This window comes from Amblyomma maculatum, chromosome 2 (assembly GCF_055883805.1).
Source record: "Amblyomma maculatum isolate TAMU_Amacu chromosome 2, ASM5588380v1, whole genome shotgun sequence".
NCBI lineage: Eukaryota > Metazoa > Arthropoda > Arachnida > Ixodida > Ixodidae > Amblyomma > Amblyomma maculatum.
Genome location: NC_139345.1, coordinates 208,902,861 through 208,926,675, shown reverse-complemented (window position 1 = coordinate 208,926,675; position 23,815 = coordinate 208,902,861). Strand labels below are relative to the sequence as shown.

The 23,815-nt window shown below is 45.3% G+C and overlaps 1 protein-coding gene across 1 annotated transcript in view; it reads left to right on the top strand.

Annotated features, from left to right (window-relative positions):
* The first annotated feature begins 1,495 nt into the window (after positions 1-1,495).
* LOC146201195 (tRNA (uracil-5-)-methyltransferase homolog B-like) overlaps positions 1,496-23,815 on the top strand; it is a 152,068-nt gene continuing 129,748 nt past the window's right edge. The window contains exons 1-6 of the mRNA XM_084595675.1: positions 1,496-1,835; positions 2,928-3,101; positions 11,014-11,068; positions 13,108-13,230; positions 16,485-16,584; positions 21,127-21,200. Coding sequence (XP_084451801.1) covers positions 1,744-1,835; positions 2,928-3,101; positions 11,014-11,068; positions 13,108-13,230; positions 16,485-16,584; positions 21,127-21,200 — 618 coding nt within the window. The 5' untranslated portion in view covers positions 1,496-1,743. The remainder of the gene's footprint in view (positions 1,836-2,927; positions 3,102-11,013; positions 11,069-13,107; positions 13,231-16,484; positions 16,585-21,126; positions 21,201-23,815) is intronic.

The window sequence follows — 23,815 nt, the reverse complement described above, 5'->3', positions numbered from 1 at the left end:
TATCCTTCAGTAAAAAAAAAACTGCTGAATTATTTGGTGAAATGAGAGATAGGGCAAAACTGTGCCTTTCTAAGCCAATGATTGTAATGGTGTCATTTGTCGTGCAGGTGCCTTCGTTTAGGGAGAGGCTTCAGAGATGAACATTCCTTTACTGGTGAGCTTTGTACATGCAAGCCAGAACTCTCTGGCACAGAACTGGCTAGCCTTCTGAAAGCATAGTAAAAAAATAATTCATTTCAGAGAGAACTTTCTCGTTATGACAATGATAAAAAATTGAACTGCACTTTTCCCAACCTTCCACAGTTTTTCTATGCATTTCTGAAGGCCCTGTAGGAACTGCTGGCTCAGACACTGCAGCCCCAGAGGTTTCTGTTGAGTCTTTCTTAACTGTTTATGGTCATGGAATGTTGACGCGGTCGATGCCCTCGCATCAAGCTCTGTTCGTTGTACTAACGGGGACGAAACTTTTCAGGACGCGTCATATGGAATTGAATACAACTGGTGTCAAACAGGTAAAAGTTGGACCCGCATATATGCTGTGACATATAAGCGGCACTTTACAGAAAAAAAAAATATATATATATATTTTTTTTTTCTCGTGGCCTGCAAATTTTTGCCGCCGAGGAATATATGCATAATACCGCTTTTACAACATATATATTGTAACAGTAAATTACATCATTAAGCTGCCATCAATACCATTTTTCATATTTTCTACCCGCGCGCTTCAACAAAGAAATATCGAGTACTTCCGAAATACCGCGAAATACCGAGTGTATGCGCATACGCACACACACACACACACACACACACACACACACACACACACACACACACACACACACACACACACACACACACACACACACACACACACACACACACTCGCGCGCGCGCAGACGCACAAGCACACACTCTCTTTCACGCGCACGCAAATAAATTTTGCGCAATCCTTGCTACAATCGAAAAGCGAAATTATTGCTCTTATGTACAGTATAAAGTTCCAGCATTGCACAGTTCGCCTTAATGCTGTCGTGCTGCAGCTAAATGGCACAAGAAAAATCGAGTGATGCTAGCATGCGTATACACATACATATATTACTGGCTAGAAGCGCCGAGACTGTGAAAGGAACTTACCTTTGGGTGACGCATCGAACTCTCGTGAAGTCCGCACAGCTATACTTTACGTTGTCAGCCGAGATCTCTCCAACTTTTTACAATCTTCGCATTTCAGGTATCAATGTCAGTAGCCTCCTTCCTCATGTATGTCGCTGAGGTAGCGTCGCAAAATGAGCTCTGACGTTCAGGAGCGTCACTCATGGTCGCGAGGAAACAGTGGAATGGATAGTGAAGATCGAGAAGCGCGCGCGCGGATCGACGGCCGAAAGGAACTCGCGGAGCGCGCTTTTTATGGTATGTATTTTTTGCCGACGCCATGACGCCATTGATCACGTGAAAAGCGGACGCCCCGCCCCTAGACCGATTTGGTGTGAATGCAGCATCACCCATTTCAGTCGGTCTTGGTCCTGATAGTGGTGATAGTGGCTGCAAGGTGGCTGCAGCCAGGAGTCATGCGAAGTCAGGATCTTGCCAATCTTGCGTTGGTTGACCACGCTTACCTTGCCCACCGCGCTTCCGCGCGGCGTACGATCTAATACGAGCTACTTACTACCCGAGAAAAGCATTTCTGCTGCTTTTGCAGAGCCTGCGGATATTTGCACTTGCTAGCCCATTTGAGTTAACATGGGCACGTTTTTTAACCTGGCTGCCTTCTTGAAAAGTGAGGTGAAGACGCAGCAATGCGCCGCTCGATGGCTTCGCACGGCATCGCGAAGGTAAGCAGTGCGCAATGTGAGCGTTGCTTTGGGAACCTTGTCGGGGTATATGACCTCTCACACTTCGCAGAAAAGTGTGGTATCTTAGGGAAAAAAAAAGAAAGAAATCTTTGAAACCTGGGAGCAAGGGAAAGTGTCATGAATCGGAACCAAGAACAAGCAGCAAGAATACTCGAAACACGCCTGACGAGCCGTCAACTCAAGTGGCGTGTCGTCATCCGAGAATGTTGACGCATTCGGCGCTAAGCAACTGACACAAGCAGCAGGCAGCTGTCAACAAGAACTGTCGACAGGCAAAAATACAGATAAGACACGAGCAGTAGAGGTGATCAGGCAACTGTTGCGCTTGTTTCTAACTGGAATGAAGAAAAAGGAATTCCTTATCATGTCGAGCCAATGAGGCCTGGCCCGCACACAGTTTACTTTCTTATTAGGCAAGCTCCACAAATTTTTCTTGTGCACTTATCTTGATGCTGAAAGACACCCATTTTGTCAGACAGTAGTAAGCATTATTTACACAGCCTGCAATTGTTTAGTACTAAACTGCTTCACTTTGTCTTACAATCTGCCAGTAGTTTCTTCAGAACCTGCAGGGGTTTACAATAAATAGTCGGACTTTGCAAAAAATATAACTTCTTAAAGACAATGGAACTTCTCAAGTTGGTTTAGCAGCAATGTTGTTATTGTCCCCATCCTCCTTCTTTTTTTTTTTTTTTTTTTTTTTGAGGTCTTGTGTACAGATTTTGTTGTACTTTGAAGCAAAAGCTTTACTAGCCCCATGATACCCCAAAACAACTTCAGGTGTCCACAGAAACAAGTGCGATAGCCTTTCCGTTCCTGTGAACCAATTATTAAGACGAAAGCATTTCTAGGCACATGGTGAAAGTCTCACATCAGCGAGATCCACGAGTGACGGACACTGTGCCTTTCTTTTCTAGTAAACCAATTATAAAACTCTGGTGAACTTTGATCGCTGGTTGTGTCCGACAAGGGATGCGTGATGTATCGTGTGCGGCAGCAATGCTCAGGCTTTCACATTTGTCTCGGAACTTTTTTTAATTTATTTACCATGAAATTGCAAAAATTTTGCAGGGTGGTCGCTGTTGTTGGTGATGAGGAAGTTCTACCTAAAAAACAGACAAGGCTAACTGTTCCTGGAACGACTTCAGCAGAGTTCCCGCTGCAGAATGACAAGACCAGGAAAGATGCAAGCTCTCAAAAGCCGCGCAAAAAGGTTTTCCGTCATGACGAGAACGAGCACGACCAGTGAGTTCTGTCTTGCATGCCCACCACTCGCTGTGCAGATTCTGTTTTATCTGCCATCAAGCTGAACCAGGGCTATGGCGCTGTGTATGTCACCACAATGTAATGCTTAACTGTTAGATAAACTCTGAAATAGGATCGAATAGAGCCACAAGAAAGACCGGATTCACTTTGAGTAGGGGTATGACATGGGCAAGTTCAGATGTTATGCAGGGATGTCATTCTTGGTTTAGCAGTGAACACAACATTTTGCATTAAGAAATGAATGATGGTCAAGCTCAAAATATTCAATATTTAAACAGCGAGCAAATCAGCAGCAGTAGCAGCATTGTTCTTTTAAGGGGGCTGTGTGCTATTAGGTATTTATATTAGCGATCATGGTCTCGCCTCTGGTAAATCCTCAGTGTTCATGAAGATGGAAAATCCTGATATAAAATGGCACCTACAAAGCTATTCCATCAAGGAATTATGCCAGCTAACTAAATGTTACCCTCAGCTCCATTTTCAAAAAGCTTCCCAAACTTTGTGATGTATAGTGAAGTGTGAACTTGTTGCTTTTCATCAATTTAGTTGTGTAGAGCCGATAAAAGTTGCCTGTCTGTGCAAGATGAAGTTTCCAAGCTGTGATTGCCTGTTTTCTATGGCCTGCTTTTGTGTAAAGTGGTGGCATTGCCTCAGTGGTAACAATGTCATGTCAGTTGTTCTGTGAAGCTCTATTGCATGAGACTGGAAGGGTATGTACTTACTGCATAACAGTGTATGTACTAAGTTTATACACATGTATATACATAGTACACGCTAGCAAAATCAAATAACCAGAAATATTGGGAAAATATAGAAAAGATAAACACTAACTTTTTGTGTGCATTAAATATTGTGCAGGGAAGAAAAAAAAGTCATCACAATCAAAATCTGTCATTTATTTCCAGTATAGAAACAGATGGGGTTATTACACAACTCCCACTTAAAGTTATGTGACCTCTATTCAGCCTGTGTTTATTATTTGCATTAACTTGTTTTTCATACATTAGGGCATGATTGAAGTCACAACAAAGAGGGTTTGTTTTTTCAGTGTCCGGTTCTCATTTGCATAGCGAAGCATTCATGCCACCTCTGAAACTGGAGGTAAAGGAAAGTGTGTGTGCTCACTTTTTAGGACAGTTTGGTCTTCTGGGAAGCGTTATAAGCTGCATAATGTGAGGGAGAACCAAAAACCTTGAGCCCGGCTAATTTTGGCAAAGACGGTACATGTACACCCGACCGATTTTTTAACAGTACTGTGCGCCCGTTGACTGCCCGGCACTGCTGTGCAGGAAAACCTTATAGATTACAAAGCAAGCGTAGGCTAGGGCATGCCCAGAATTCCTGCTGCTGCAGTGAGCCTCGCCTGCTTGGCGGCTCTGAGCAACATGAAGCCGTCCCTGCGCAGAATCAGCTGTTGTGCACCTGCGCTCCAAGAAGCTTCCTACTGTTTGTTTTGATCAGCTGCATATGGTACAGATTTCATCTATTAAGGTTGCTCATACATTTCCAGTAAACTTTGCATGTCCAATAACTATTTGCAATTGTTACTTGCAGAGCAAATAATTGCCTTGGGCATTAATATCGGTGCATTATTTAATTAGCTGCCATAAATGGAACTGAAATCAAGTGTGATGCTTGAAACAATACAAGTTTGCATCTATCAAAGCCACAAACACACACCAGATAGGACAAGCACTCTCTGAACTCGAACTTGAAACTTGATTCAGCGGGTTGCTTCCAATACAGCAGAACAGCCAAGGAGATGGCACTCTCTTATCAGCATGAATCCGCACCCATGCTCATCCCCTCTTCCGATTTGCTTCGTTTAAGCGTCGCTGCACCAGGCAGTTCACCGGCTCGCAGTACTGCTAAAGAATTGGCCGGGTATACACGTGGCGATCAAGATAAATTGTCAGTTGTTGCTCATTGCTGTTTTGCTTCCTTCTTTCACAGTTTTTTTTAGTGTGCCATGGCACTTTTCTGTCATTATCTTAGCAGACTTGTCCAATAGTTTTTGTTATTGTCCAATAGTTTTATGTGGACCAGCTTATTCAAACCCTCCAGAGTTCATGTATTTTCCAATATTTGCATGACCTTCATCTGAACAAGAATGTCATAGCGTTAGGCACCTGAATTTTCGTTGAAGTTAGTAACCTGCACACCCTTTTAGGTCTTATGTCAACTTTTGTTATGTAGCTATGGTGAGCTTTTTCGCTTGACATTGATGGGCACAGACGATGAGTGATTGAGGGGGGAATCTTATGACATTTCATGCAGTGAATGGCTTCAAACTTGAGAAGTTTAAGCTAGAACAAGAGTGATGAGAAGCTGTTTTGAAAAGTGAGAACAGTCACTTCGCTTTATTCAGTCATCGTCTAGAAATCCATTGCTAAGCAGATAATTATCATCAACCTGGCTATACCCACTGCAGGGTGAAGGCCTCTCCCACATTCCTCCTATTAACCCGGTCCTGTGCTAGCTTCATCCACTTGACCCCTGCAAACTTCTTAGGCTCATGCACCCAACTAATTAATTGCCACCCCCTGCTATGCCGGCTTTCCCTTGGAATCTAGTCATTTACTCATAGCAACCATCCGTTATCTTCTCTTTGCACTACATGCCCTGCCCTTATTTTGACTAGATTGTCATTAACTCGAGTTATTTCTCTGACCCTCCCTGCAGCCTTCCTATCTCTCAATGTTACACGCTATCATTTTTTGTTCCATAGCTCTTTGCATTGTCAACTTAAGCAGAACTCTTTTTGTTGGCTTCTATGTTTCAGCCCCTCATATGATTGCTGGTAAGGTGCAGCAGTTGCACGTTTATATCTTGAAGGTGCCTGCAAATGGCTATTGATAATCTGGGAATGTCTGCCAAATGCGCTTCACCCATTCTTATTCTTCTAGGTATTTCAGTATTGTGGTCCAGATCTGTGATCACTACTTGTCCTAAGTAGACGTGTTTCCTTAACATCTCTGCTAATTGCGTGTCAGAATGTTGAACAATAATTTAATTCTCCTCATGTTAATGTTTAGACCTACTGGTTTGACTTGCCAGTATAGATCATTAACGATGGTTTACAATTTGTCCCCTAAGTTACTGTTTATGTACCAAGCAAATAAACAGCTTTCTAAGGTATGTTGTCACAGGCTTGTAAACTTCGTCCACTTCCCTCTTTATTGCGAAATATTGCTGATGTGTTTTTTTTTTCCTAGTGACTTTACCTTGATCTTGGCTGTGAATGAAAGTGGTGAAAGGGGGATAGATGCTAGAGTGGGTAAAAAAAAAAAAAATTGTTCAGCCTGCACTGCCAAGTGGCAAATGGTCTGTTGAAAGCGGGAAAGCAAACAGCAGCCCCAGTTGGTTTTAAAAGGTGGAGCCAGTTACAAAGGCTTTTTGGATGTGATGATGTAATGTATTAATTACATTTATCCAGCAGGTCATGAAAATTTAACTGACTGCAGGCCACGTTTACCTTCTTTCTTTTGAAGAGCCCCTGCAGTAGTTTTACAGAGGGTAAGAAAAACTAGAATACTGGTAGATATTATTTAATTGCCCATCATCCTCTCATAAGCATGTTTAACCTAGTTTATGTAGTACTAAATAAAAGAGCAGTAAAATATCGCTGTCAAAACCTTTTCTCTCTTAACTGGTGCAACACTTTTTGTCCATGAATAATTACTCCCAATGAGTAGTTGTTCCCTTAATACATTACCCTGCTCAATCTTTTGCCTATATTTTGCGTTCTCACTGCCCTGCCACAACACAACAAGGGAGGGGAGATTAAAGGGAAGTCTACTCGCTTTTTCAGCATTTTTTTTCGTGCTTCATTTGAAAGCTCCATCCCCTATTTAATGAATACCCAGCTGAGAAACAGGGAAAAACCACTTAAAACTTATTTGGTTTGCGAGGTTTAACGTTTAACATGCGATGGGGCCTTTTCTCAGTGGTAGCCTGCATCTGCAAACAATGACGTGCACACGACATACAGTTATAGTTTAGTGACTTCATGTAACTCTATGAACACGACTGCCACACTGCTGAAATTACGTGCAGAACATGTCATTAACTAAGGCATGCAGATGTTATTAAAGCTATAACTGCAAGTACTGAAATAGCTTGAAATAGAATAAAATTAATAAATAAACGAAATAAACTTTGCCTCGATGGGGTGGCGTAGCGGTTACAGCACTTGACTACTGTTCCCAAGAATGAGAGATTGAATCCGGGCCTCGGCTACCGCTTTTCGATGACGGCGAAAAGCAAGGTGCCCGTGTACTGCACGATGTAAGTGCACATTAAAGAACCCCAGGTGGTTAAAATTTTCGGAGTCCTCCACTTCGGTGTCTCTCATAGCTTGAGTCGCTTTGGGACATTAAACCCCACAGACCAAACCAAACCAAACAAACTCTGTGATATCTACCGTAGATACCAGTAGCCATTTTAGCTTATAGCAGCACTGCTGATGGCAGTGCCGCTATAAGCAGAGCTCCTTAATACTATCAGTTGCAAAACTTCCCTTCAGGTCCATGTATAAAGAATGACGCTTTTTTTGGTCAAAATTTGGGTGTTTACGAATAGTGGCAGTGCCCGCGACCATCAAAGGAAACTGTGGCTAAGTTGCAAACTTTCAGATTATTTATAAATGCACAACTGTCTGGCAAATAAAATACATTGAAGGGTTGCAGTAGCAAACATTCCTAGACATTACAGCTGTAGAGTTAATGAAGGTGGAAAAAAAGAAAGGAAAAAAGTGATTTCCAGAAGGTAATGACAGCATAGCAGAAAGCTTCTATTGACCGCTTCTAGTTGGCGTGAAAATCCATAGGCACCCAAATAGTGTATATTAAAACTGGTCATTTTTTGAAAGAGTTTCCCAACTGGTACGATCGAAAAGCTCTGGCTACAAGTATGGCGGCATCTTTGGTTGTGTTGTCTTTTTGTTTTGGATGCATTTTCTAGAAAAACTAAATAATAAAAGCAGGTGTAGTTAATTTAAAGAGAAGACAGTAGGCTGCTTTAAGTTGATGTGAACACAAAGAGCTGTCTGTATGACGCTGTGGCATAACCGTAAAATGTAGTATATTCACTTCAGACTCTTCAAACATATGAAATGTTAGTAGCAATGAAAGGACACAGTATGGCGCCACCACCTGCTAAAACCTGGCTTTTCTGTTTGATTTAAAATACAAATTCCTGATTAAACCACGAGTCTGCACTTGATACTGCCACCAAGTGGTAAGATCTACCAGAATATGCCAATATTTTTATGCTCGTCTTCAGCAGTAGACTGTCCCTTTAAGGGCTGACTGGAAGTGAGTGACATGCCACTGTCTCTAGGCGGTTTTGTCCTCTGCTCCTTGGCCCGTTTCATCTGTGAATGTCATTGCGTTGTTTGGTGAGGCAGCTAATGACTGCCCCCCATCAATGACGTCATGCCACCTGCATTGCACCCCAGGGCAGCATTTGCACTAGTGACTGGCACTAGATTTCGCCTTTAGTTATAGGGATAGTAATTTCTGTTCATGAACTGTGACTTATTGGTTCATTTTGCCTTTACTCTACATAATAAACCATTTTTTAGTTCTTTCAAAACTGTTTCACGTGACCTCTGATGCCATTTGTAGCCAGATTTTAATGCCGGACTATTGTGCGTTCCATTGCGAGATGTGGATAGAAAAATATGCTGTCAGCAGCTGCACAGCAAGAAAAATGGATGACGTCATCAAGCAGTCATATGACACTATGATGCATCATTTAGATAGATCCAGAGCACCGGCAACCAAGGTAAACGCCACTTGTGACAACCCTTTCTACGTCACTTGTGTAGGAAGATTGTTGAATAAAGACTGAGACTGATTCTCTAAAACATTTATTTCTGAGAATTACTCATCAGGACTTTCATGACCTCCAAAACACTTCATGTTCAATGAAATGCACTTGCCCCCACCGTTTTTGTCATGCCTAGAAAGCATAGGTGAAGTCGTTTATTGCCATTTGGTTGAAAACCGCCCCAAAGCCTTGACTGCATTCTGTGCCATATAAAATTGACATCTGTTCCTTTTTTTGTCGTGGGGTACCAGAAGAGGTTGCATGGGGCCGGGTCAGTGCTGAAGGGTTGCTGAGGGAGAGTTGCAATATTTTTCCGAGTTAGAAATCAGATCTATGTTGTCCCTTACTTTGTCTGGGTGCAGTTTCCCACAAATTCAGGCATTTCTTAAGCTCTGTTCCTTCGCCAGCATCAATGAAACATTTCTCCACTACTTGGTGTTTACTGTTTGACCTGTAGGAACTGCACGGGTGCATGCAGTTCTCCCTTTGGCTTCAGAAGATATGACGACCATTGCTTTGTTTGCCGACCTTTGTGCCTTAGCCTTCATTGGTCAAGGCTGCCTCTTTTCAACCTAGTGAGTGCTACGGCTCATCTCCAGGTGTTAGCAGTATACCCAGGTCTCGTCTACAGCAATATTGGTCTTGTACTAGTCTTTTCCTCTTTAGGCACTGCTTCCACTCGAGACAAATGTCTTCGTGGTTGTTTCTGGACTGGCGGAAGCAGGCGAGGGATACATGCACTGTGCATAAATTCTTGACATGTGAAGGTGTCCTTTCAAAATTTTATGGATGCTTCCTACTGAAATCTCCAGGTATTCGCCAAGTTGCCTGGCAGTCAAGCACCCATCAATCTTGATCACTGTAACTGCTGTGTTGATGCCTTTAGTAGGTGCACTATCACCTCCCTGAAATTCAGGGTCTCTCTCCCCTCTTTGAAATCCTTGAAGCAGCGAAAACGAATTGAAAGGAACATGACATCCTCACCAAATGCACACGTCAAATTATTGTATGTTTCCATGACCATTTGGTTAATTCTTGCACAAAACTGGAAAGTGTGGCGTGGTTCATGCAAGGTCCACACGGGTCACAGAGCCAGCACACTTGGATATGATGCAGTACTATCTCCTGTTTCAATAAATATTGCTGTTGCCACACAAGAGCCACAGAGATGGGGCATATGGTGTGATGTTAGTCTAGCCACAATGTTTACCAAAAACGCTGAGATATAGCACAGCTAGCTCACAACAGAAAGCACTAGAAACTGAGTCTCAGTCTTTACGGAACTCTTGTTACGTATATATATACTCGCCAGTGGCCGACCTCTATGTAGTTCCAGTCTCCCTAACGTTTGTGTCAAAATTATGGTGCAGTCTTTTGTGTGGAAAAAAATTTGCAGCACAAAAGAGATGTAGACACAAGGAACAAACAAGACAGGACAGAGTTGAATTTTATTTAAAAAGGCTTGACGCTTATGTACAATCAACGCTCATTGCATGAAGTCTATTTTTGCTGCGAATCTTGTACTGCGAATTTCAGCATGGATTGCAACCAACTACCCCAAACGCCGTGCTTTTGCAACATATTTCTGTGTGGTGTCATACAATTTCTCATTGCTTATAAAATTCATTTGCTTGTCAAGTTTGAGGCTAGCTCATCTCAGGGATTTGAACCAGCGCCATTTGTACCCCCAATTTGCATGATTTCATTTCCCAAACACTATGCAAAGCATGACAGTTTTTTAGATACATTAGTGTACACATCGAATACAATACCAGCAAGAAGGGCTTAATGCAAGTCGAAAATGCTGTTTGAAAATAATGCTCCTGCAGGACTGTAATGCTTTTGCATTCATACAAATAGCAGTCTTAAGTGTCTGCTGAGCTTGTTTTCTGTTCTCGAGACTTGCACTTTTTGGGGGGCTTATTCAAATTCTAGGAAAGTGTAGCTAATAAGAGCAGCTTATTTGATTGCAAAGTGTGGTTGCTATTTTTAGCAACTGAGGACCCCTTGTTGTGTTTTCCTATCTTCTGGTGGCTTGATGTGTTTGGTGCCTGTGCAGGTTGGCCCGTTTAGTGACACCATTGTGGAGGATGCCCTACAGCAAGCAGCTTGAGGTAGGCCTCCTTCAGCCATTGCTGGGTTGTAAAGGAATTAGCATTGTACTACCTGTCATTGTATTGGGTGGTTTGGAAAACCAAGGGTAGTGGTATTTCATATGGGGAGGTCCGTTTTCCTTTACCACTAATTTTAATGCGACAACCTCCCTATTCTCCAGAAAATTCAGCACTGTCAGTGCTGGCATTGTGAGCGAAAAATCACGAGCGTACCTCTGGATGGTTGTAGATGGCCAGTCGTTGGATTAAGTGTCAGGTTGTGTGACATGGCCAAGTTTGCAGGAGCTACCAACTCATCCTTTGAGGTGGATGTATAACAAACCAGAACTCTTGGATAGGTGATACTGGCACGTTTGAATGGCTTGGTAAAAGTGGCCTTTAAACCTGTGTTGGACAGTCTTTCACACAAAGTTGTTGCTTACAACTTTATGTGAACTTAACAACTTTACACCATCATCCCATTGCTTTGCTGGAACTGACACACTTAAATTTTCTTTTCATACAGAGTGGGATTCACTGACGCAACAATTGATAGTGCATAGGGATGCTGCATGTGTGGTCTTAGTTTTTTGTCTGTTTTACTTCCTATTCTTGTGTTTATAATATCTACTTATCTATTTCTTCTGCTTGGATCTGTAATATGAGCTGCAGTAACCAAATGAGGCACAAATGAAGGACTACTGATGAAGTGAGCAGCAGGCTGAATGTAAGCTGCCGAGGGCCCGCAAGAGAAGCTGCAGCCGAAACTTATTGCCATTGCATCATGCCCTTAAAGATGAGCCCAGGTGTCCCACAGTATTTTTTCCTCTCTGGCAGCAGTGTGCCGGGTTGTGCACTGAGCATGGAAGTAGCAGGAGTTGCCCCTCTCCATCTTTGCTCAGGGCTGCACTTGAAAGGAAAATGATGTGGTAGGGATGTTGTCACTAGCCATTCTCTTCTTGATTCATTCTTTGTGCCATAACTTTGGGTGGAGTGGGAGCAAAAGTTTAATTTCCTTACCAAGGTTTGCTCTTGGGCAAAATTATCGCAGCCAGACAAAGCCCCAGAACACGTCAGTTGGAGTCACTTTTGTGTCACTTTTAACCCTCGGTGTCACTTTTAACCCGTAAAAAAAGTACAAAAAAAAGTAAATTTTTCTTTAAAATGGCTCTAGAAGTATAATGACCTGTTTCAGACCATTTTGATGATTGGCTTTGTCTAGGCTCATTCAGTTGCATACCTGCCCATGTAAAAGCTCTAAGAACACCAAGAATGCCTATTAGCTAAACCATGCTGCATGGTTTGTGTGATAATTTGGTAGTATTGAGCATGCAGAAATGTGGTGTGCAGTTGTACTCTTTTCTGTTTGCTGGCTCTAGAACCAAGTGGGACAATAATGTCCTGCAGCTCCACAGAAGGTTAGAGTAGTCATAACAGGGCTGCTTTTGCCATGCGACACCAGTTTCCGGCAGTGCCACTTGTCTGAAGATGTGGACGGCACTATTGCTGTAGTAGTGTAGTAGTCTAATTGTAGCAAAGCGAGCAAGAGAAGGCTAGCTGCCACTGAACTTTTATCACTGCAAGCGTCCGCTTTTAGTCACTGTTGGGAGCAAGCGGCCATGGTATCATGCAGGTGGGGCTAAACTTTTGCACATTGGCTTAAAAGACCTTGTGCAGGGAAAAAGGGTCCAGGTAGTTGGAACAGAGAGCAAGCTATGTTGCAGGCAGGCACAGATTGGAGGACCAAGAACAGAATCTCTAATGGCTTGTAGTACTATGCCTCAGTAATCCTTTAAGACAGGGGACCTTGTGACCTGGGAGAACACTGAGAGACTACCTTGGATTAGGTATGAAATTCAGTTTCTCTAGAAATGAAAAGTCAGTTTGAGGCCATGTTGAGTGGTTGTTGCATTTCCATCTGCTTGTCACTGCTGCTTTGTGTTCAGAGCTTGCTATCTGTCATGTTAGAACAGAGAAGCTTGGTTGTTCTTGCATGCTACTGCCAGAATGGGTAACCTGTGAAGGAGTTTGTGGGTGCTGACAGCAAGCCCATGTTGCAGATTAAGCACAAGAACCTGAGCAGAACCCTCCAGAAGCTGGGTCGGCAGTTGCAGACAGCGGGTGTTGATTTCCCCGTGGACCCACACAATCTGCCCTGCCCACTGCGACCCGTGCTGCCATCGGTGAGTGCTTTACCTGGGTTGTTGCACATCAGTTGTGCCATGTGTACAGTTTTCAGCAGAGCGATCTTTTTTGAATCCATCGTTTGTTTTGCATTTCAGTGAGTATTCTCTCCCTGACTGTCTGATGATGACGATGAGTACTGCCTTATTCTGATACCTATTAAGATTCCTTCATGCTTTTTCTAGTGCACGCAAAATAATGAGGTTGTAGCATCTGCAGCACATTGCATTGCAGAATTCCAGCTGTGTGTCAAAACAGGAAAAAGGTAGCCATCATTCTCAGCAGGGCTTGCTCAGCATTTCTTCTTATTGATGGTGGCACTAAAGAGAAAGTTGAAAGTTGGAGCATGTAGTCCAGACAGGTAAAATGGAATAAAAGACACACAGCAGGGCATGCACTCCACCCTTTAATTTATTTATTGTGTAAGCATCCTTTTTTTTTTTTCAAAGCTGAGTCAAATATATTATAAGCCTTTTCTCAACTCTCCAGAGTGCTCTTGCTACAAATGCGCTGCTTTACAGACTTAACAGCAACAACGATTAAGTCAGTCACAGTATTTGATGGTTGGTCAGCACTCTTGTCTTTGGCCCTAGATGATTATGCTACAGTGCTTGTCCACGCACACTGTGCGTCACCATTGTGTAAAGTACTTGAAAAGCACGCTGAACTCCAAATTAAGTGGCATGTTGCCATGGCTGCTGTTTCGTGCAAATATAGCCATGTAGACATATAAACCGGCTAAACGTGGCTACTGTACCTGGAAATCTTTGGCTGAAGTCCAATTTCAATGCTTGCTGCCTGCAAATGGTCGCAGCACAGAAGACGGATATTCAACTTAATGCACACTGAGTGACCGATTGGTCCACCAAAACCTGACTAACAGCTGGTATACAGCTCGTTAAACCATTGTCACTGGCTGATCACAAGTCATTGGGAATAGTTTCACTTTATAAACTGCTCCTGCCTCGCATAACTTTGGCTGCTTTGCTCTAGTTCGGATGCTTTGCCCAGTCTACACAACTCAGGCTTCAATCGATTTTATAGCTAGTCACATTGTTAACCGCTCTTCCAATGCCCTTTTTTTGGGGGGGAGATTTGACACTTTCTTTTGGGATGAACGCCCTTCAGTCTTCATGCAAGCATTTTGAGCAGCTGAGTGAGTTCACTACTCCTCGTTGTGTGCTGTAACCGAGTAGTGTGGCAGCTGTTGTTCAGTTTATCTAAGAGGTAAGAACAGAGTACTGGCACATATTTTGGCGGTAGCTCGGCCCTTGTTTGTTATAACTGCGGCTGTTGTAAGTAGGCTCGACTTTGTCATCGAGGCTCTAGCATGGGCTCTGTAAACATTAGTATGCCATCTTTTAACCTTGCTAGTGCATATGGTGGGGCATCCCACCCAACTCAGCTGCTTCTTTCTCACCTACAAAATGAGGGGTATATGTGCCATTTGCTGCATGCATTACTAGGTTTGCGTTTGTAAAGGTCTGAGCATGTGTTCGCTGATCTCTTATGTTGTCAAGGTTCAGTGCTTTCAGTTCGTATTGGTCTTTCTTTCTCAGAGCACAGACACGAGTGCCTCAGATCTGAGTGCATTTTCTTGCCACTCAAATGCCTTTAAAATCTCAATATCTGAGGCTGTTAAACTCCACAAAGATTGAAGCTGTCAGCATGGTAGCTCTTATACCCTATCTCAGTAGTCCGTCATACCATTACCAAAGCTACGATGAGTGCAGAGGCAATGGTCTGCTGCTGCAGAGTGTAGTGCTGCTACGAAGTGGCTGTAAAGCATATCAGATTACATGTTTTGAAGCCTGTATTTGCAAAGCGGTACTGTTGAACCTAGTTATAACGAAATTGTAAAATGCCCGCGATTTTGCATTACATCCAGGTTTTCGTTATATGCACTGCTCGTGTGAAGACCCAAAAGGACAATATAGAACGAAAACCAGATGAAAAATTGATGCAAGGGAAAGCAGCCTCCACCTCCGCCTCCGCAGCTCGCGCGACGCATCTATGAGGGAGCGGGGAAAGAGAGTGGAGGAGGAATCAGTCTGGGGGAGAGCGAACGTGTTAGAGGTTTGCCCCCTCCTACGTGCCATGCCGTGCGCGCTCGCCCAGCACCGTTCCCAAGGAAACCAACTTTGGCCAGGACGCTCCGCTGTTCCCGCTGCCGACGCGCGGGAGCCCGCGAGCAGTAGCATGGCAGCGATGAACGCGCGCTGCTCACCCCGTGTCTTTTTTCTGTTATTTTTGGCAGCTTTTAAGCATGAACTATTGTAGTGCCATGTTCAACAGCGAAAGCAGCAGAGACTGCTGCGTCTGCTGCGGAGATGTGGCGTCGGCGCTGAAACACGGAGAGTTGTATCTGCTACGGTCACTCGTTGCTATATGTAGTAGCCGCTCCTCTCACTCCAGCTCGTGGTTTATCGTCCTGAAACTTGCGGGGTTCTGGCAAATTTCCCCTACTCAGCACTAGCTAAGAGACAGTCGGTGCCTTGAGTTCGTTATATCAAAGTCAACTGCCGTGACATGTTCGGTACATGGTGTTCTCAAATACATTCACTTCAATGGAGGCAGCGTTGAGGAATTGAAAAACTTTGTAATATCGAGGAATTCGCTACATGGAGGTTCGTTACATAGAGGTTTAAATATTTCTTAATTACTAGGTTTTTAGGTTTGTTCATTTGTCATAAATGGTGCATCCGGCATTCGTTTGGCCTCACCTCACTTGTAGCCTCATTCGTGAGCATTAAATTGCATTTATTGTTTATTTCGGGCAATGATTTTTTCTCTCCCAAGCCTAATAAAGAAAGTTAATCTGGTGGCAAAATGATTGCAATTCTGAAAACCAGATTGCGCCACTAAGCTGCAGTTGCCCCCGCAGCTTCATTTGCGTACAGAACTAAAACTGCAGATGCGACAAACAGTGTAATTTTACACAAAAGTATTCTCTAAAACTTAGACACGTAGACAGGATTTATTTGTACTTTCTTACAGCTGCATCTGCACACGCTGCAAGTAGACGCCGTGCAGACAATGTAGCGCAGTGGAGCACACTTAACAATCCCTTGTGATTGGCTGAACAGGGCTTCCCCGGTGCTGCAAGCAAGTGATGACATTATAGTTTCCCATTGAATCAACAAACCGCCTCATCCAAGGTGGCCATCCTTTGCTCTGGGGCTGTTTGTGGTCACCCGGCCTTGTGGTCTTTATGTGGGGGAATTGACAGCCCCGCCTTTTGCTGTGTGTGCAGCCCGTGGTGGAGCAATACCGTAACAAGGACGAGTTCTCCATTCGCCGGGGCCCCGGGGGAGAGGCCAAGACAGTGGGATTCCTGGTCGGCAGCCCCTCGGGTGCGTGTTGCATCACTGTTGTAAAGCACTTTATCTGAATTTCATCATGTTTTGTACTGCCTTGCACTTGTCTTTTTGTAAGCAAGAGCACACAGACAGTGGAAGAGTACCAGCAGTAGAGCAATTGATAAGTGGAAATGACTACGGCTGCTTCTGGAAACTGCTTTATTTTCTTGCAAGAATATGCATCTTGTAACAAGCACAAGTATCAAAGTAGCCATGTGTGCACAAAAACAAGCAACTTCTGTAGCACTGTTTCAGCAGCTGTCAGATGCAAGTCTAAGAGAAACACTCTGCTGCATAGAGGTACAGTAGAATCTCGATGATACGATTACGGCTGGTACGAATTTCGGGGTGATACGAATTTTAAGAATGCTTTGAACGGACTACATTGCATAGAATATGTTAAGATTCGGGGTGATACGAAGAGTTTCTGAACCCGCCACGGTTGATACGAACGTGCAAACCAGTTGCACATGCGAGCGGGCCGGCGCGGCTGGCCTCAAGAGGGTAAAACTCCTCTCCACCCCCCACCCCCCCCACGAATGATATGAACGAACGTTGTACAAACGCACAAAGCCACCGAGCAGCTCAGCGCAAGAGCTCACAGGGGGAGAGGGTACCCACCGCGGCCGCTGCCTCTCCTCTCCATCCCCCCTTACCCCACTAACCACCCTACCCCCACCTCCCTTTCGTAGCAAACAGACTCAAACCGGCCAAGGCGACGCACGTGCCCAGTCGTGTACGTCACTCATTCGCTGGCAGCTCATTGGTCTATCGAAAAGTTGTCTCGCCGGCTGTTCCCAGGAGGCCTGTGACGCTGGGTGCCGCTGCAGTAGTTCTCCGTTCGCCGCTTCTTTCTATCGTTCGCTGTGACGTGAACTGCCCAAACGTTAGAAAGACAAGCGTTCGCTGCTGCCGAAATGTTGCAGAAGCGTAAAGCCCTTTCTTTTAAGGAAAAGCTTGAAGTGCTGAAGAGGGTTGACGAAAACCCTAAGAAGAAGCGTGTCGACTTAGCAAAAGAGCTAGGGTTGGCACCGTCGACGCTCTGCACCATTGTTGGGCAGCGAGATGTCATCTTGAAGAATGTGCAGCACTTCGGTGCGAACGTGAAGCAGGCTAAAACAGCGACCAATGTCAAGCTGGAAGAGGTTCTGCTGACTTGGTTCCGCGAAGTGACAGCGGCCAGCGTCAACGTGGACGGCAAGGTGCTACGTGAAAAAGCCAATACCGTCGCGCTTCACTTGGGATTGAAAATTTCCAAGTGTTTAGCGGATGGCTGCACCGGTTTAAGGAGCGGCACGGACTTGTCTACCGGATCGTCTCAGGTGAAGGCAAGAAAGTGAACCAGTCAGCTGTAGATGAGTGGCTGAACACGGTGCCGGCGCTGATTTCGGAGTACGCGCCACGCGACATATTTAATGCCGACGAGGCGGGACTCTTTTTCAATTTTCAACCGGAAAGAAGTTTGTGCGTAAAAGGCCAGGCATGCCAGGGCGGCCAGAAAAGCAAGGAGAGAGTAACAGTACTCTTTTGCTGCAACTTGGATGGATCCGAGAAACTCCAGCTTACTATCATTGGTAAGTCGAAAAAACCGAGGTGTTTCCGATCGGCGGAGCGTTTGCCTGTCTTTTACAAAGGTAACCGAAAGGCGTGGATGACTGGAGATTTTTTCCGCTAGTTCTTGACAAGCCTTGATCGGAAAATAGCGTCAAGAAACCGGAAAATTTTGATTTTCATGGACCAGTGCTCTGCCCACCCAAAGGAAATGACATTCAATAACGTGAAAGTCAGGTTCCTGCCGGCGAACACTACCAGCCATCTTCAGCCGCTGGACGCTGGGATAATTAGAAATGTGAAGCATCATTTCAAAGGACTTCTAGTGAAGCATCTGCTGCCGAAAATTGACCGTAAAGAAGCAAACTTGCGGATCAGTCTCTTAGATGCTTTGCACTTTCTAGCCATGTCGTGGGATAGTGTAACTTCAGACACAATCTCGAACTGTTTTAGAAAGTGCGGATTTGCCATCGGACTTGATGCGGCTTCGGCAGGAGATTGTCAAGAGCCAGATGAAGACCTCACGATTGATGGCTGGGACAATCTGGAAACTGAAGCTTCGGCTCGGGATTTTGTTACCGCGGACGACAACGTCGCGACCTGTGGGCTGAGGTCTATTGAAGACTTGATCAGCGAAGCGAATGATTGCGAAAATGAGCCTGACAGCGATGGTGACGCTGACAACGAGTGTGATCAGCCGCTGTCAACGGCAGATACCGTATAAACGCGTGTAAGGGCCGCACCCTGTTTTTCCGAAGGAAATATTTAAAAAAAAAGTATCCTTGTAAGGGCCGCACCCAAACTTTCCACGACTCACACGGGAATAGCCCTCGCAATGCATGCGCACAGGAGCTTCCACGTGCTGCCTACAGATGACGCCCGAGGCCGCGGGTCATCATCATCGTCAACTTTTTCTCCCTCGCGACCACTATCCATATCGGCATCAGTATCACCAGCTCCATTTTATTGTGGCTGTCAAGGGCACGCGAGTTGTAGCGTGGCAGTTTGTTCTAGTTGTAGCTTTCGCTGTCTGCTTTTGTTCATGAACTTGCGCCCAGCGTAGCAACTTTAGCACGATGGGCAAGTACCTGAATAGCTACACAGCCGGCTTTAAACTGAAAGTAGTGGAGTTTGCTCTTGAACACGGCAAGCGTGCGGCGGGCAGAAAATTTGACGTGGACGAGAAGTGCGTCCGACGATGGTGCCTACAAAAAGATGCACTGAAGAACTCAAGTTGCAAAAAGCGTGCCTTCCGAGGCAAACCGTGCAAGTTTCCGGGACTGGAGAACGAGCTGCTCTGCTACGCCATGGAAGTGCGGAACAACGGCTACGCGTTAACCACGGACATGTTGCGGGTGAAAGCGCAAGCCTTGGCGCGTGCGAAAGGCATACCGCGCGACGACTTCAAAGCTAGTGCAGGCTGGATGCGAAGATTTTTAAAGAGGAAGGGCCTGTCCCTTCGGCGAAGGACCACGCTGTGCCAGCGGCTGCCGCAGGACTATACTGACAAGGTGCTCAGCTTTCAAAAATATGTAATCGGTCTGCGCCACGAGCACAACTACATATTGTCACAGATAACGAACGCCGATCAGACCCCCGTGTGGTACGACTCTCCCGAGAACTGCACAGTTGACGTGAAAGGGACGAAGAGTGTCGTCGTGCGGACAACCGGCGCGGAGCGCCAACGGTGCACTGTTATGCTGTGCGCCACCGCGGACGGGCGAAAGCTGCCCCCTTATGTTGTGTTAAAAAGGAAAAGGGTTCCTAAAGACGCTTTCCCCAAGGGAGTAGTAGTTCGGGCCCAAGAAAAGGGCTGGATGGACGATGAGCTTGTGCTCGACTGGGTTAAAAGCGTATGGCAAAATCGCCCAGGCGCCATGTTGGCCAAACGGTCGCTCCTCGTCTTGGACAGCTTCCGCGGTCACTTGACGGATAGGGTTAAAGAACGCCTGCGCAGTATCGGCACAGACATGGCCGTGATTCCGGGTGGCCTCACCGGAATGCTGCAACCCCTGGATGTGAGCATTAATCGCCCTTTTAAGGTAGAATTCCGAGGACAGTACAGAGAGTGGATGGCAAGCGACGATCACGAAGAGACGCCGACCGGACGACTCAAGAGGGCACCGCTCGCAACTGTGCTTGGGTGGATTGTGTCCGCATGGAACTCCGTGTCTGCGGACATTGTATCCCGCAGTTTTAAGGTGACCGGAATATGCAACAGTTTAGATGGGACTGAAGACAATTTCTTGTGGAATGACCATGCATCAGAGCACAGCAACAGCTCGGAGTCGGAAGACTCCACGAGTGAAGATTGAGCCTAGAATAAATGCCGTACTGCTCGTTCCCTGATTGGTGTGTTTTTAGCAGAAAAAAAAAATTTTTTTTTCGTATATTCCGTGCAAGGGCCGCACCCCGAAAATTGGCCCTCGAGTCTTGAAAAAAAAGTGCGGCCCTTACACGCGTTTATACGGTACTCTTCACGCTTTGGACGTTCTGCGCTGCACCGTAAGTGCTGGCAGCGTGAGCGTCGAAACCGCGGCACGGTTTTATGCCTTTCAGGCGGAGCTTGTCTGCGACATCAACAGCAAAAAAGTGCAGACAAGCATTACGGACTTTTTCGGCCGTAAGTAGTTCGCCATAATAAAGTTTGGTTCATTTTCAATCCATTCCCATGTGGAAGTTGACTTGTTTTGGATCATTCGAATTTGGGATGATACGAATATTTTGCGTGCTCCCTTGGAATTCGTACCATCGAGATTCTACTAAGATATGCCCCTTGCACAGTCTCTTGCCTTCCTCAGATCCTGCCTAATTTCTCTTGTGTCAAAAATTGCCTCACCAGAAACTGGCAATATGTCTTGGTTTGAAGTAATGCTCACCAGCTTGCAGAAAGTGAATGCCCTGGTAAGTGGCTGGTTGTCTGTTGTATTACGTGGAGAAAGGGGTACCACTGCTGACTCGGCTGCCCTGCGTGTGTTTGTGCAGAGGGGGACCCAGTTGTGTGCGTCAGCCCAGCGCAGGTGGTGGTGTGCAAGGAGAGCCACAGGCGGGTGGCACAGGTGGGTGGCACCCTCATCTCTGGTCATGCAGTGAAGTTTGATGCTTTGTCTGCCAGTGGAGAAATGGGGCAATGATTCAGTCAGTGGTGTGCACCATTCAGGATTTTAAGGCAAAAGCCTCAAATGCCTCTTCATTGTTGACAGGAGGTTGTCAGCAGAGGTGTCATGCTTTCGAGAGCGAGAGTTAAAAATAAATTAACAAACCTTGTCCCCACCGGGAATCGAGCCTCCATCCCTTGGATCCCCAGCCCAGTGCTTTACCAACCACACCCCGGATCTTGCAATGCTCTTTATAATTCCTCTCGTCTACCATGAGGATGATAGCAGGATTCCGCGAGTGATAGATACTGTGCCTTTCCTTTCCTGTAAACGAATTACAGAATGCCGGTGAACTTTGATGCCTTCAATGAAATACTGGTTGTGTTCGACAAGGGACGTGCAATGTACCGTCACGACAGGTCATGACGTCACCAGGCGATTCATGCATATACGAAGCCTACCCTGCTGGGCGTCCTATCCAGGCGCCGCTTCCTCGAATGCCGCACCACACAGCAAACAGAAGCAGACCGAGATGTCTGGGAGGTACTTTCATTCCCACCTTCCTCCCTTCTCTTACAGCGCGGTTCAGGTGTCCACAGAGCAAGTGTGACAGATACTGCGCGTTTCCATTCCTGGGAACCAATTATTAATATTATATTGTATTATTAGTACAGCAAGCATCAGCGGCGTTTGCAATTGATTTACAGGATAGCAAAGGTGCAGTATCTGCCACAATTCTCCACGGGCACATGTACCATGCCATAAAGGAAGGGAGGAAGGTGGGAGTGCAAGAAGAGAGGGAGATAGAGGTGCCATAGTTGAGGGTTATCCACTACGCTGTAATGGCTTTCGCCTCATTGCACTTCAGTGGTCCAAAGTTCATCTCAGGAAAAATAAAATAGAATAAAACCCTAAATAAAACCGCTAACCACCAACCGTAGCCTATACTTTTTGAAGCGACTTATGCTCATGTTATGCGCCATCAATTCGTAGCGTCTGCATTATTCTGTCACGCACATCCTCAGTCTAACCACGCTTGCCAGCTTGAATTAGCTTTCGCAAGTCATCACTCGACAAAGACAAAAGGCGGCTGGTAAGGCGTCGTTGGCAGTGCTTTACGCCGTTTCCAACCTAAAAGGCTCAAAGGCAAACTCACATAAGACAGACATATGGAGTATAGAAGAGAGGAACGCGTCTCGGTAAACTGAAAATAGAAGATGAATGGCAGTTTGCAGTATCAGGTCCTTCTGCATCACTTACTTCTCAGTATGAAGGCAAGAGAAAAGTTGATACAGATAAATTAGGAGTTCAAACCACTACGCAGTTCAACTTAAAGGCCATTTAATTTCCATCCTCTCGATTGAAATTTTATCACGTCTGAAAAAGGCATGCTGAATTCATCATCATAATCAGTCTGACTATACTCGCTGCAGGCCGAAGGCCTCTCCCATATTTCTCCAATTAACCTGGTTCTGTGCCAGCCGCATCCACTTGACCCCTGCAAACTTCTTAACCTCATCCGCCCACCTAATTTTCTGCCACCCCCTGCTATGCTTTCCTTCCCTTGGAATACAGTTTGTTACCCTAAGCGACCATCGGTTATCCTTTCTTCGCACTACATGTCCTGTCCATGCCCATTTCTTCTTCTTGATTCCCACTAGAATGTCAGTAACTTGAGTTATTTCTCTGACCCACTCAGCACGCTTCCTATCTCTTAATGTTACCCCTACCATTTTTCGTTCCATAGCCCTCTGAGTTGTCCTCAACTTAAGTAGAACCCTCTTGGTTAGCCTCCATATTTCAGCCCCATAGGTGAGTACAGGTAAGATGCAACTGTTGTATACTTTCCTCTTGAGCGGTACCGGTAAGGGATAAGGGTAGATGGAGAATACCTCAGTAATCTGCGATTTGCTGATGACATTGCCTTGCTAAGCAACTCGGGGGAGGAACTGCAAATAATGATTGATGACCTAGACAGAAAAAGTAGGAAGGTAAGCTTAAAAATCAATATGCAGAAGACTAAGGTAATGTTCAGCAGCCTCGGGAAGGAACATCAGTTTACGATTGGTAGCGAAGCACTGGAAGTAGTAGGCGAATATGCCTACTTAGGACAGGTAGTAACCGCAGATCTGGACCATGAAAAAGAAATAACAAGAAGAATAAGATTGAGATGGAGTGCATTTGGCAAGCACTCGCAGATTATGACTAGCAGCTTACTGGTATCGCTCAAGAGGAAAGTATACAACAGTTGCATCTTGCCTGTACTCACCTATGGGGCTGAAACGTGGAGGCTAACCAAGAAAGTTCTACTTAAGTTGAGGACAACCCAGAGGGCTATGGAACGAAAAATGGTAGGAGTAACATTAAGAGATAGAAAGCGTGCAGAGTGGGTCAGAGAAATAACTCAAGTTACCGACATTCTAGTCGAAATTAAGAAGAAGAAATGGACATGGGCAGGACACGTAGTGCAAAGAGAGGATAACCGATGGTCGCTGAGGGTAACAAACTGGATTCCAAGGGAAGGAAAGCGTAGCAGGGGGCGGCAGAAAGTTAGGTGGGCGGATGAGATTAAGAAG